Genomic DNA, 15,758 nt, shown 5'->3' on the forward strand with positions numbered 1-15,758 from the left:
TTTGCCAAATTGTTTATTAACTTCAAAAATTGAAGAAACTGTCAGTTATTTTTTAAAAAATGTCAATTAATACATGGAATTATTACGCCAAACTAAAATAAAATTCGCCAACTGCTTTAAAAATTTGCAATTGGCGAATTTGGCGAGTGTCAGAGCTAGCCCTGCCATGCATACTCAAATTTAGGCACACTATTCCTTTAATGGAACGGCAGGAACATTTTGTTTTCAAAGTCTTGATTAGCAATATTTGTAGTCAATTGAAAACTGAAAAGCAACTATTGTTTAATGTTTTAAACTACAGTGAAACCTCTCAAGACCGGACCCTCTGTAAACCGGAATTCCCTCAAAACTAGACATTTCACAGAGTCCCTTTTTAAAAACACAGTGACAGAACGTAACCTCTGTAAACCGGATCCCTCTTAAAACCAGACATTTGTCTTGGTTCTAAGGGTGTCCAGTTTAAAGGGGTTTCATTGCAGTGTAGAGTTCTCTGAAACTTGCATAGAGAATCACGACACGATACTGAATTCAAAATGTTCCCTAAATGGCAATCAAACCTGGTAAATTAAAACAAAACCCCACATAAACAAACAAACAAACAAATAACAAACAAACAAAACATGTACAGATCAGAAAGAATTCTTATTATAAAAACATACATGTAGATCTAAAATCATATCCCTAGCTAAAACATACATTTTTAAAAATCACCAGTTGTTTAATTAATTATGTAAAAGTACACTGGGAGTCACAATCTTATACAAGGGCCTTTAAAGAAAACAGCATTAAAAAGGAAAAACATTTGTATGTTTCGTTATCATCTCGTATATTAGGCATTAAAATTGTTTTAAGTGAGCGTCTGGTGAGCATAATATTGCAGGATATTAAAAGAGCTTCCATTTCATATCACGTTTATGTCTTGAGTGGCAATTTTAACAATTTTAATGTTTTGCAGTGACTTTGGTATCATACGTTAAGTTGTTCTATTTATAACCATGTGTTGAAGCAGTTTTCACCTATTACACTAAAACATAAAGCCATATTAAAATAAATGTTAGATTTTCTTCAAATATTTTTCATCATAGTGGTGTGAGATGAGGTGAAATTTTTTTATTTTTTTTTTATTCAAGACAATGGAAATACTGTGCATTGAGCATCATTATATGCTTAAAAGACAAACAAAAAGTTTAATAAATTTTTGACCAATAAAAAAATAAAACAAGGGTAGACTGTAATCCTTGTGGTGGGTGGAATGAAAATCTAGAATTTTATTTTGTTATTTTATTAATGTTCTTGAAGCCAAGTTCGGCATAAGCAGGGAACATTTTGTTTTCAAAATTTCTATCAGCAACATTTCTAGTCCACTTAAAATTTATTAGCAACTACTGTTTAATGTTTTAAAATTGTGTAGCAATGTCTGAAAATTGTGTAGCGAATCGCAACGTGATACTGAACAAAATGTTCCCTGATAAGAATGAAAACTGGACTTAAATTTGAAGTCACATGACTTACTAGTGTCCTGTTGGGCATGTCAGACAATTTCCCGAATCGAAGTATTCTCCAGCATTACAGCTGATAACACAGTCCACTGTACAGTTACACACACTGTCAACACGATCTGAAAAAGAAAAAAAAAATTCCTTGAATTAATTACACATCTCACCTGTATGTACATGTATTAAAAAATAAACAAATACTTAAAAAAACAATTGCAACCAAATTCTTTCATGAAAGTATAAAAAGAAAGTTTAATGACAGCTACTCTCGATTCACTAATATCAAAACCTATATTAGCTCGGCCATTTACCTTTCGACCGACCGTTCAAAATTGCGCCAAATTCCCTCAATCAAAATTGCGCACCCTTTTCTCTTTGGCATTTAACTGCTCCATTCAAATTCCATAGCACCACCACCACCCCCACCCGCCTGCTACCAATTTGATCGGGCTGCTGGTGCTCCCTTGCACCTGCCAGTGCAGGTGGTCCCTCCTCTCCCCTCCCCCCACCTTTCCTGTCATGGACGGAGGAGCTGGCCAAGGCCGGCTCTTGTGCCCATGGCAGGCATGCGCTACAACAGATTGTTCTGAATGTGCACATAAAACCCTATGACCTGACCTGACACCTCAGCACATTTTAAAAACTTCAGATATTTGATGTCTAAGATAGTTATTTTGACATTTTGTTGAGAGAGAGAGAGAGAGAGAGAGAGAGAGAGAGAGAGAGAGAGAGAGAGAGAGAGAGAGAGAGAGAGAGAGAGAGAAAAGAAACCTGCTATCACCATACAACCTTGGGAGAGAGAAAAAGAGAAAGAAGAAACTTTTGCTATCACCATACCGCCTGGGAGGGAGAGAGAAAGAGGGGGAGAAAAACAGATAAGAAAAAGATAAACAAGAAACCTGCTCTCACCATACAGCTTACTCCTACAAATATAACAACATCTTTTTAAATGCACTTTACCTAAAACAGGACAGTACATACCACAGTCTTTGATGGGACTCTGGTAACGGGATTTCTGTCCCAAACCAGGCAATGTCTCTAGTAGGATATGGGCATGTACATTAGCAGAGTTCAGGCCCAGGTAATGGGATGAGGAAAAAAACGGCTTGCCACGTCTATAGAGGGTGTTTGATCCTGCAATCTATTACATGTCAGGCGAGTGCTCTCTACTAATTAGCTACATCCCACCTTTGGTGACTAACAGGTTAAGTACAGGCCCGTACACCGAAATTTATATGAGGGGGTGCGTAATCGACTGCCCAAAGGGCCAGAGTTGCTAGGGGGGTCCGGGGACATGCCCCTCCGGAAACATTTTTAATCTAGAATGCAGGAGATGCATTTTCCTGCATTCTGGGAAGTAAATTTGAAACGTTTCTTTGCCTCAAAATATGTCAAATATTTTTTTTCCACATCCACGGACGGACCTCGACAAACTATGGGGGGGGGGTGTACGCACCCCTCGCACCCCCCACTGCGTACAAGCCTGAAGTATGCATGTAAGTTTCACTTATCACGTACATATTTTTTACCAATCTGTTTTAATAGATATGCAATGTAGATTTTAATATTCTCTCTTTACACAACAGAGGGCAGGTTCTACCTCAGTCAGTAAAGTGCGTGTTTGAGATGCTTGCATTGTAGGGTGGAATCACAACTATTTGGGGATATACTCTCATGTAATATTTTTTTATTCAGAATTATTGGGGGCCTAGTGCCCCCAACCCCGACGTGCCTGGAAACCTCACCCAAACCCCCAAAAATGGGGGGGGGGGGGGTAACAGTAAAATATTTTACCCAAAATAGAATCAATAAAATGTTGGTATAATATCCGCACGGTCCCCTCCATTATTATTTTTAGTTAGGGTTGAGGGTTAGGGTTAGGGTTAGGGTTAGGGTTAAGATTAGGGTTAGGGTTAGGGTTAGGGTTGGGGTTATGGCTGGGGTTAGGGCTAGGGTTGGGGTTAGGGTTGGAGTTAAGGTTAGGGTTAGGGTTAGGGTTAGGGTTAGGGGAAGGGGGGACCGGGCGGATATTTTTCCTTTGCATAGATGCCTGATGAATAATAATGTTTAAAGCACTTAAATAGCGAGGGCGGAGATTGTGCCCCGACCCTACCCTACTAGTCCCTCCGGAGTCCTTAGATAGGTTTTAGTTCTATTCCCTGTAAATTTTAAGAAGAAAAAAAAGAAGGAAAGAAATTAAGATAAATAAATAGTATGCGCTTTGATTAACCCACCTATGGCCTGCCACAGAACACCGAAAAACAATACAACCATAAAAGGCGACATGCGACCCGCATGGAATTTCAGTTTCTCCTCCATTTTTTATCGATGTATTTTCATCCGATTCAACAAGCGTGCCAGCGCTGTTGAATATTTTTTAAACTCCACGTCTATGTCATGTTCAGTTTTATGTCAGTAGTGTATCCCTTTTTCAGTGTGTCTTCCTTTCGAAACGAAAAGTTTTGCTATCTTCTTCTCCTCTTGTACTATATCCTGTTTATTACACGGGTACGGGCACCTGTTTGTCAGTCAAGCATTCCGATAGGTTTGAACAATAGGTCGTGTGACGTCACAGCGTCACGTTGCCAAGAAACACTCTTTGGGGCCTCACGCCTATGTTATAATGACAGCGCTGGTGCAAACCACTTACATCATATGTATGTATCGATTGCGCCAGTAACCACCCCAATACCGTAGCTCCCCAACAATAATATTTATCACCCAGTGCGTGTCTTGGGTGTTCACAACTGTTCTTGCCATATAGCCTATGCGCATATCACTCCCCCATCACATTCCGGGTACTGCGTTCTTGTTTTAATTCATAAAACAGTCCTCTTTTTTCATCAGTATAGGAAAACTGTATTAGTTGTATGATATGACATGCTAAAAAAAAAAAAATGTGTTGAGTGCGTCGTTAAATAAAACATTTCCTTCCTTCCGTCCTTATATTTAGTATTTAATACTTTTAATAAATACAGAATACGAACAAAAAGAAATTTACCTTAAAAGTGTATGGTATGAAGTAGCAGAAATAACCTAAAGAACTTATTAATTATCATCGATGGGTTGTTATAATTCATGATATGAGTTGATTTGATTAAAATCTGTCCAAGACGCACCATTAATAGTTTTAATTAGAATGTATAATTTAATTGTACCCTACGCACATTAATGGCGTAGGTAGAATTTTGCAATGATGCGGGCGCAGTGCCACCTTGAGCAACTATCCACTGCTTGTCCAGAATAAGGATTAATATATAGAGAATAATACACGAGTGGCCGTTAGATACCATTGATCTCACAACGAGTTGTTTTAAAATGTATCTAACGAGCGAAAACGAGTTTGATACGTTTTTAAACGAGTTGTGAGATAAAAGTGTATCTAACGGACACGAAAATTCAATGTATTATTCTATTTCTTACATATCCTCAAAAACCAGGTTTTAAGCAAAAAAATTACATATTTTTTAACTAAAAGATATTTACAACCTTTTGCACTTGTAGCTGACTTACGCGTCACAGACACATGATTGCCAGGTTAACTATACGCCACAGTGTAATCTATTTCCATAGTGTTGTTTTTCATTGGATGTATTGCATTCGTGACCTGGTCATCACCTAGCAGCAGCCAGTCGTATGTCTTGGAATTGTTAACACACGTACGTGTGTAAACAGGGTATGTGTTATCATAAATAGTGCCAACGGATGTGTAAGAAAACAGTTTTCAAGATCTTGTTATGACCCAGGCAATAAAGATAGCGTGGGGGGAAATACATTTATGTAACCCTTTGTTGGAGATCATATGTGTAATAAAATTAGATATACATGTTTGTTGTTTTGTTTGTTTGTGTGTGTGTGTGGTTTTTATTTCTTTAATTTACTTATATATTTTTTAACTTTTGTTGTTGTTGTTGTTGTTGTTTACACTTGTTAACTTGAGAGAGATCTGACGTCACTTGCAGTGCACTTTCCATCATTAAATCATTAAAGCTCACTCTGGTGGGAGCCAGTACTGAGATACAAGTTAAAAATTAAAGTCTCTGTTTTGTTTAACGACACCACTAGAGCACATTAAGTAATCATGTGCTGAATGTCAAACATTTGATATTTTTCTGAAACAAACTTCAGAGAAAACCCATATTTCCCCATTAACAGCAAGGAATATTTTATATGCACTCTCCCACAGATAAGACAGCACATACCAACCCATTTGTTATACCAGTCGTGTGGCATGGTTGCGACAGAGGATTTGATCTTATGGCCCAAACATATGTCAAGCGAACGCACTCCAGTCCTGGGTCCACCACACCATCGAGGACAGTCAGCGATCTGCAAGACGTGATAAGAACCAGCCAATGCATCACGAGGGGAATATCAAAGGCCGTGGTATGTGCTGTCCTGTCTGTGGGATGGTGTATATAAAAGATTCCTTAATTGCTACTAATGGAAAAAGTGTAGCGGGTTTCCTCTCTATGACTGTGTCAAAATGACCATATGTTTGACATCCAATAGCCGATGAGTAATAAATCAATGTGCTGTAGTGGTGTCGTTAAACAAAACAAACTAACTAACTTTGATAAGCACCACACTGGTAGAATTTAATTAATACTAAGGGCAGATAACTCTAATTTTGTAATACAAGGAAATCGAAACGAGATGTGAAAAATGTTGTGAACATGTTATAAAATAGAAAATGTTGCAAAACAAAGGTGGGTAGTTTTGGTACTAGCAACACGATAGCCCGATATGAGAACACAATTAATCTCAAGTAATCGGAAATGAATGGTTACTGTGGTAGCTCAAACCTTAGTTCATCAAGATAAACGTCTCCGGCACGATATTTATTATTGTGATGTTTATTGCTGTGCCGTAACGTTTATCCATTGGATCGAATTTTCCATTTGCAATCACGATTTAATAAAATCAGGCATATGTGCATTTAAGAGCCTCAACACGTACAACAACATATTTTAATAAATTTTAGACAAAAATATTAAGTACAATACCTTTGGTAACCTTTCCAGGATTAGATGTTTGAAGATGACACATTTATGGTCTCACTACACAGATGTCATCTGCCATTGAAACCCATGTTAAACTGCCCAACTTCAAGCGAAGCTTGCCCATAGAACGGGTTCTCGTTGGCACTAACAACATACACCATTGCAAACATACATTATATAAGCATTTATTTTCACTCCAAAATTGAGAACATTTCCGTCTCAGTTTTTGGCTATATGACTGCATCTGGCTGTAGTACCGGTCCGAATAGGTGGTTCATTAACCGATTCACTCCGGCTGTCACTTGCGCTATATACCCATGTCCCAAAAGGTCGATGCACAATATTACAAAATAACATGGGCAAAATACAGCCAGAAGGCTTACCATTAAACATACATATTGTTTTAATTCTTCACCATTTGCTAGAAGTGAATATGTGACCCATAACATGTGTCCCAATTAGGAACTATAGTGGACCGTGATGAATGAACTGTCACCCGGAAGTGATCTGTGTAGTGAGACCTTAAACATTTGAAAGCTATTTTTATCCTGGCACATCGAAAATGCGGAATGAAAATTTTGCGGAACGAGAATTATTCGTATCAAGCATTTTACGTACACCCAGTAAAAAGAAATATTGCGGAACTGAATGGAATTGATTATTAAATTTATTTATTTTATTATTTTTGTTTCTACATATGTGCTTTGTGTGGGTTACATTATATGCATTGTTAATAATATTATCACATTAAAGTTTTGGGGTGTATTATTCTTTTTTATTATTATTAAAAAAATAATGATTGTTAGTACAGGTCATTACTTATTTTAAGGCCTTCATTTATTTACTTTTTCCAAAATTATTATTTCCTTTAGTAATTGTTTTTAAATATTATTATTACAGGCCATTGCTTACATGTGTTTCAAAGGTTTTTCTCTTTTTTTCTCTCTTCTTTTTTGTTTTAATTTCATTTCTTTTTTTTAGCTATAATTACTGGTCATTAGTTATTTTAGGGGTTTTATTCAGTTAAATTTAATTGTTATTATTAATTTATTATCAATTAATTGATTTTTAAAAAATATTATTCATTAATTAAGTTTATTTATTTATTATTATTAAATGTGATATTCCATTAAATATCGTGGAATAAACTTGTGAACCCGAGACGAATAATAATAAAAATAATCCGATTCCACCAACAGTTTTCAATCACATTTTAAATATGCTCACAATGGCCGGCGGGAATATTCGAGATTTTGTTCGTAACTGAAAATTGGATTAATGCAGGATTACTATTTGGACAAACTGTCTATTTATGCGTAAAACGTGACTCGGGAAGTTTTTTTTATACAGTAAGTGTTTATATTTATTGGTACATCTCATATTTCGCCACGAAATAATTAATTCCATGGTTGTATCGATTCCGCCTGAAATCTGAGCGGAAACTGCACGCTTGTTTTTGCTGTTCAAGTTGTAAACATCGGGTCCAATAAATGTCAAAATGTTAAAAAACGGACCGTAGATGTTTACCTTGGTGAACTACTCAAACCTGAGCTCAAGACAAAGTTCACAAAGGTGACAGTCAGGGAATCGCCAATCGGGGATAGAAATTCGGCACATTTATAATTTAGACCAAACGGTCATTTGTCGGGTAGGACTTTCCTTTGGCACTGTCACGTATAAAGAACATTATAAATACTTATCATAAATAGAGTTAAGGTTAGCAGGGGTGAACATAGTTCATAAAAATAAACTCGAATGTAAATGCACAATGTCACGAATGTGCATTTAGTATTTACATTCGAGTTTATTTTTATGAACTAGGGTGCACAAATCGGTTGTCCGTGTGCATCCATTTTTTGTCAAACAAGTTCACAAGAAAAACATAAAAGAAATAAAATGAAAAACAAAACTTCATGACACTCGGACAGTCAAGGGCAATTCAAAAGTATCGGCACTGTCAACTTGACTGACAGGCAATATAAATATCCACCCTAATGCTGCCATCCACTCAGCATCTACTGTGCATGATTTTGGCAGGTGTTTGGAAAAGCCACATGCCCGATATTTTGTCCCCAAACTAGCTGGTTCCTAACAATTCTCACTACAAAATATTTCCTATAACAGTATTCATCCTAAAAACCTTGTTGACGCATCCCAATACTGACGACTTGTGCTTACCGAGTGGGAATGTTTTAGACACCGTCTGGCAAGCTTTAGTCTAATTAATAATGAAATATTTCTTAAATGTTGTCATTATTAACTTTACTTCAAAACAAGTTCTGCATATTGTAAAACATGTTTTTCATGTTTTAAGTTCTTCGTATTTTCATGAATTAAATTGTATTTTTGTTAAATGGTTTAGTAATATCGTCAATGTAAAATATGTATTTGGTAGCAAAATATTCCAGATAGGAGGGTTGATTTGACATGAGACCAAATGTTTGATATCACTGAAAATGAGGATCAAGCCTACTATTCGTGATTGTCACATGTACGCTGTTTTACAGAGTATTCCTGTGCTTTCTCACTCTAAGAAGCCGTTCAACAATTAAGCAATTCCTGCGATATTTTGTGTAATTGAAATTGTACGCATTATTGAATGGTGGGGGTTGTTTCTTAAGAATTATGTATCCTTTTAAAAACAATATCTTGTAATATTACTCGTGTTTAATTTGTTTGATCTGCTATGATCACAGAGGTTAAGCAGTCGTTAAAAATTTGCGCTGAATAATGTTGGCTTAAGTACATCACAATCTTTGTGAATGGATGATGCAGCCATTGAAACGAGTATTACATAATTTTAGTTTCTTCATGCCCTTTTTTGGAAGGGGTGAAGTGTATGTGAGCACACATGGTTTTACGTGTGTGTGCATGTTTTCCCCAGCATTACACAATGCTGTGATAGGGAGGGGATATAAAAGCCCAGTTTGTGTCTGTCAGGTAATTGTTGAACTACCCCTTCCCAAATTGATTAGCTAGTCTTTGTTTTAATAATTGAAAACCCTGTAGAACTGACCGCTTCCTTCATAAAATGAGCTTATTACAGCATGGTTTTACATTCAAAAGGGGCCTCCCTTCTTCAGTTAACAAAGCTAGGGCCAAGGCTCTGAAGCATCCAAACATTATTTTCACTGTTGTAAAATTAGATTTTCACCAAATAAGCAGTGCATAATAATAATCTGAATTATTACACATCAGTGTAAGATATTGCTCATGTCATAACAATCTCTCAATATCAAACTAATGTAATATTGGTGTGATGTGAGCATGACGAAGATCACTTGCTAAATCAATTCGTAGACAAATAACATGTAGTAGGTCTCGACATCTGCTTACTTAGGAGATAACCATATGGATTTTTTAGATTTGCAAGCGTTATTGTCTATTTGATCCCGCAAATGTAATTTTTGACCGAAAGCGTTAGCCTGAGGTAAAAAATGAAACATTTGTGGGCATCAAATAGACAATAACACCTGCAAATCTAAAAACTCCATATGGTTATGTCCATTGTAAACTATCGTTTTTCTACGGAACTAACTGTATATTTGGTATTTCTTGAAAAAATTACCTGGCTACAATCTAACTGTAGACCCTTGAATTGTCAACTTCGCCTGTTCCAATTGCTTATGACGTCATTAACTTTCTGGGTGTTATTGTCTATTTGATCCCGGAAAAAGAATATAATTAACCAATCACAATACAGAACACACTTGCAGTGAGTTTACAATTTTGCATAGTGGCTTATTTGTAATAGTTGGTTTGTAATAAATAAAATACTAAACTAGCTTGCCTGTCAAACCATTTTCATGAAACTTATGAACAGTGTTAGTATCTGACTCACTTTCGCTCTTCAAATACCAAAACTGTTCACTCATTTCACAAAAATGGTATGACAGGCAAGCTCATTTAGTATTCTATATGTACACTATAGGTGTTTTTTTGTGTGTATATCTCTACTAAATGAACATTTTAAATGATGCATATCCTGGAGTTATCAATAGCTGCGAACATAGGAACAAACAATAAAGTAAATATGTGTAACCGAAAACTGTTTATAACACAGTGCTGAATTAATTTGCCAAAAGAAAGTTTTAAATAGATACCACTTTTGGTATACCGTGTACAACATTGCAAATAGTTGCACATATGTTTGGCAATTCCCCATCTCTGTACTATTTTAATCACACAACACACATTTCACACAAAAAAAAAAGAATTACATATACATAATTAACACTTATATTTTGCAGGCATTTTCAACGAGTGGCTTTCCCTTCCTGAAGGTCTGTACTACAACATAACTTTCCAGTTTCTTATAAACCATTGCTTACACCAAGAACAAAATGATGATAATAATGATCCGATGTTATACAGCAGTGCTGAAGAAGATGAACCAGTGTTCCAGCCGAGAGATTCCATGTGGACCGGACTGTGGAATGTCCTCCGGGTCATGTACGGTGTGGAGAAGATTCAGAACAAACATGATGCAGGATCAGCAGATTCAGAAACTGTGTTGCTGAAACCAGCTTGTCGTGCTGTGATAGACTTGTCGGTCCACCAGGACCTTCTTGCTGTAGTCCTTGTCAACTCATTGGTGCTTGTATTTCTTTCTCTCATATGTGGGTTAATAGGTATCTGTGCCTTTCGTTGGATTTATAGGAAACTGTCGAAAGGATATCAGAGAGTGGAAAACCCCACATTAAATAAAATACATGAACAGAGAGATAATAATGCTATCATAGAAAATGAACAAGGAACGATTGATACTGGGGACGTGAATGCATCTTTACCAAATAAAAAGAGTCCTGTGCAATTGACAGTTCTTTATTCATCAGGAAGGGAAAGTAGCAACATGGTTTCAAAGAAAACTGACACTGAATCCTTTCTTCACTGGACAATAGATCAGTTTTTGGTAGAACTGGACAAGTCTCTGGGTATTGGTTCTAACAGTGCTACCAAGTCTCAGACAAGCCCAGTTTTTAATGAAAGCAATAGTGCTTCTAGCCTCCAGTCACCACGGTTACAGCGTCGGAGCAGTTGGAGACGGCCAAAACATCCATCTCCCTCCTTACCTTTTGGTTCTTTCAACTTCGCTACAGACAGTGCAGCTGCGAACCAGGCCGCACTGGCATGGCATGAAATTGACATGGCCCATGCAAGACATCAGTGGCAGCTGGGAGATTTGGAAGACATTGATCTAACTAGCATTACTGACAAGAAGCTAAAAGACATTTTGCTCTTCTATCAAAGAAATTGCCCACTGAATGCTCAACAGTGGTTTGCTGCTAGTCTAATGGTGAACTATGTCCTGTTGCTACTAGAGAAGGAAATCTGTCAGATACAGACTCAGAGTCCACTTACTGTGGTTCAGCTCAAAGGAATTGGAAGCATGTCCAAAGGTCTGAAGATCGGCAAAGCTGGACAGTTCGACTGCTTGATGATTGTAACGGTAAATGGATGTCAGGCTCTGAACGTCTTCCATCATGCAGTTTCTCCAGAGATATCTCCAGGTCGTCTGGTCTTAGGTGTTCAGGAAGGAAGTGTTGAGTACAAAGTCCGTGAAAAGAATCACTTGCTGAGGAAGGTGTCATTGGGAGAGGACAGTGTTGTTGCTCTCCTTCCTAAAGAGGTTTTAGCTGCTGCTCACGCAGTTGTGGAAAAGGCTTTGAACAATCTTGGCACAAAGCACAAGATAATCATGGATCGCCTTCCTTTCACCATCCACAAATCACAGTCTGCGGAACTTGTACTCTCACTTGATACTCGCATTCTGCACGGTCTTGGACTTGGGATGATGGAGATCAACATTAGACTTGTACCAGCAGTTCCTCTTCTCTGCGAGTCATGGTCTCTGCTGCCAACAGTCTATGCTGTTCCCCAGTGGAATATTCCCAACCCCAAGACAAAAACATCTACCCGTCAAGCTAGACTCTTCAGAAACTCAACCTGTCACTTGGACTCAGAGTTCTTTTGGCATTTGTCTTGCAGTGATCTGGAGACTGCATATCTGAGCATCATGGATCAGAGATTTGAGCTGTCAGGAATCCACGGCTGTCACAAGATCTGTCTTCAAGTCCTCAAGGCTCTGTTCTCAAGCAGTTTCAAGACCTCCCTCCTCAGCAGAGGTGAAGTTAAATCCTTCCAGCTGGAGACGATTCTCTTCTTCCTGCTGCTGGAGTCTAACCCACATCACTGGACCCTGGATGAGTTACCCAATCGAATGTCTGACAGCATCCATTTTCTTCGGTCAGCTCTACAGAGCACCTGGCTCCCAAACTTCTTCATTCACAATCCTCATCTGGAGAAACAGATGCCAGCCATGAAGATGTTGACTGTCCTGCATGGTGGTCGACAGGATAATCTTCTGACTGACCTTCACACAGAGATGGTCGACAAAATCATTAATTTTATTAAAGACCGGCTGCAAGAAACTGGGCTTAGTTCATGTGTCAAGGAAGAGTTTTCTTCAGAAATGTGGGAATATGAATTTTTTATATTTGGTTAAAAAACAACAACACGTTCGTGATGTTAGCATATTGTGCTGTTCATAATTTGGTGCTTAGTTTATTTGAAACATTTAAGTTTGTTATACATTTTGAATTTATTGTTACTAAAACGTTTGTATTTTATAGAATTTATACAGTTAATATATTTATATGCTTAGATGTGGGCTTTTTATGTAGCATCCTATAGCAAAATATTTACATGTATAGGTACCATACATTTGTATACTGGTGGCCCTAATCTAGGTTGTGAAATGAAAGTTTTTTTGCCAAAAGTCAGCTCAAGTCACCAAGTTATTAGCAGTAGTGAGAAGTCGAAGTCGCCATAATATTTTGGATATCATCTAATCTGATTTCAAAAATAAAATCACACAACCGACGTCAAGACACCAACTTGTTTAGTGCATAGCCCACTGAACACCTTGTCAGCCTATTGTTTTACTTCAGTGGCACCAGACTATACATCAAGGCATGTCGCGCTATTTGGAGTGACCTGTCACCAGTCAAGCATTGTTTATTTCTTGGCCAGATTTATTTCAATAATGCCAGAAAAATACAAATTATTTCTTTTATTTTAACACAACAGCGACACATTAATTATCATTAAATTTTTTATTACCGGAAGTAGTAGTACATGAATTTGATAACAAAATCTTACAAATCGAGCTGAGTGTATAAAATCTTTTTAGGAATATTTCTGAATGACCGCAGAGTATGGAGAAAAACTAAGAAATCTACCGATGAACATTAACATTTCCCCTTTCTCCTGGGAACGGAGAAGTCACTTCTCCTACTTTTTTAATTCTAGATTTAGGGCCTGTATAGACAAGTATTACAAATGTCTGTTGTAACATTCCTTATTGTGGAGATGTGCCATGATGAAATGTCTTCTGGCAGGTTTGCTTTTGAAAGACAGAATTGTGAGTCACAAAAGCTCAGTACCATGTGCCTTAAGCCTTTCTTAAAATCTTCAAAGCATTGACTCAATGTACAAAACTGTACCAGAAGTTGTGAATGGGTTATAAACATTTATTACTTAATAAACTTTCAATTTGATTCAGATCCAATAATTTATATGTGGGTCACCTGAAAATTGTTTGGTCTTTCATTTTTCATGTTAAAATGATCATGATTAGTATATCTACTATTGAGTTTTATTATTTTAAAGATGATTATAGCATCTTGGACCTTTTACTTACAGTCATTAATGTCATGTCAAAGATGCATATTATCGCCATCACAATTAAGGACATTATTCTTTCATCTAGTCATTTCTTTTTCATTCAATTCTGTAATATGTCAGCTTGTCTGTGTGTTGAGCTGTGATTAGGTGCCTGTCTACAAGTAGTTTGGCCCAGCTCATCTACATTAGTCTACCCTTTGACCAATCCAGCTTGGGTGACCCCATTTCTCTGAGACACTGAGACATGTCAAAGAATGGACAATGAGATAAATCTGATTCTATTCTTTTTTTCTCTCTCTTTTTTTAGTAGGATTATTCATTGGTCTTGTAATGTTGTATGGTATATCTTTCAAAAACTCAGCCTCTTATATTTTTTACTTATTTTTACCTACATGTAGTCATGTTAAATATACACATACGTAGTAAAACTCTTCAAAACAGGGCACTCATGGGACCAAGTAAAAAGTCTGGTTTTAAGGGGGTATCCTATCTTGAGTATCTGTGTACATTTAAACAAGCAAATCAAATCTGATGCACAGGAATTAATATTCTAAGCAAAAAACTATGTTTTAAGCAGAAGTACGATACAATGTTTTGACGAGATTGTACATGCACGTTTGCGGCAAATATGGTTTGGGTTTGTTTAGTGTGGGGTTTTTTTTGGGGGGGGGGGGGGGGGTTGGGGGGGTATTTTGTTTGGGTTTTTTAAGGGTTTTTTGGTCCATCCGTCCTAGAAATTACATTTGGTCATTTTTCTTGTATATTTGGTCCTAACTACCCCCTTTTATACATATTTTAAACACAAATATCACCTGAGTTTAGTTCTAATTTCACTAAATTTTGCATTCTTCATGTGGTTTATTGTTAAGAAAGAAACAAAAATCTTTTGAAATATTATGTAACTACAATTACTTTTACTATTCATATGTCATTTTCAGATTTATTTATTAAAAATAAGTCTCAGTTTAAAACGACAACTATGGCCAATAAATTTTAACTCATTGAACTTGAATTTTGCTGCATTTACTTCACCAATTCGCCAACTTGTTAATAATTCTTGAGGTCCAGTTTAAGTTTTTGATTTATACATTTAAAAATCTTTGAATATGAGTCATTAACAATGATATTGGTTTTTTGTGGGGTTTTTTAACCAGTATTCTTATTATGTGTTCATGTATTTTTTTCAAATCTTAAAGATATATTTATTGTTTCCAGCAGGACAATATTACCTGTAAATTATTATAATTGTTTGGTTTGTACATGACAATGTATATAGAGAATAATAAATTAGGTCAAAGACATCAAATTAATGTCCTAAGTGAAATGAGGGATATATCAAGACAATTCTTGAAAAACCCAAACTTATGTATTCATTTATCAAAACAAATGAAAGGAATTGTTTATTACATAGAAAAAAAAACCCAAAACAAAGTAATCAAAATGTAAATACGAACTGTTGGAAGTTTGCCAAATGTTGATATCAGTGGTGAGTAAGCACTCCATTGGTGGATGGATGATTATTGACACCCCAGTACTAAAAATAAATTGGCTAATAAAGGTAGTAAGCACTCAA

At 36.6% G+C, this 15,758-nt stretch overlaps 2 protein-coding genes across 2 annotated transcripts in view; one reads left to right on the plus strand and one right to left on the minus strand.

Moving 5' to 3' along the window:
• Window positions 1-2,408, minus strand: part of LOC121388636 — a 207,172-nt gene extending 204,764 nt beyond the window's left edge. Inside the window, 2 exon segments of the mRNA XM_041520062.1 lie at window positions 1,513-1,618; window positions 2,396-2,408. Coding sequence (XP_041375996.1) covers window positions 1,513-1,618; window positions 2,396-2,408 — 119 coding nt within the window.
• Window positions 2,409-6,138: 3,730 nt separating this feature from the next.
• LOC121385893 lies at window positions 6,139-15,758 on the plus strand. The gene is made up of 2 exons (XM_041516687.1): window positions 6,139-6,205; window positions 10,750-15,758. The coding sequence occupies exons 1-2, from the start codon at window positions 6,190-6,192 to the stop codon at window positions 13,002-13,004; spliced, it is 2,271 nt and encodes a 756-aa protein (XP_041372621.1). The 5' UTR covers window positions 6,139-6,189; the 3' UTR covers window positions 13,005-15,758.

Source organism: Gigantopelta aegis, chromosome 2 (genome assembly GCF_016097555.1).
Source record: "Gigantopelta aegis isolate Gae_Host chromosome 2, Gae_host_genome, whole genome shotgun sequence".
Taxonomy (NCBI): Eukaryota; Metazoa; Mollusca; class Gastropoda; order Neomphalida; family Peltospiridae; genus Gigantopelta; species Gigantopelta aegis.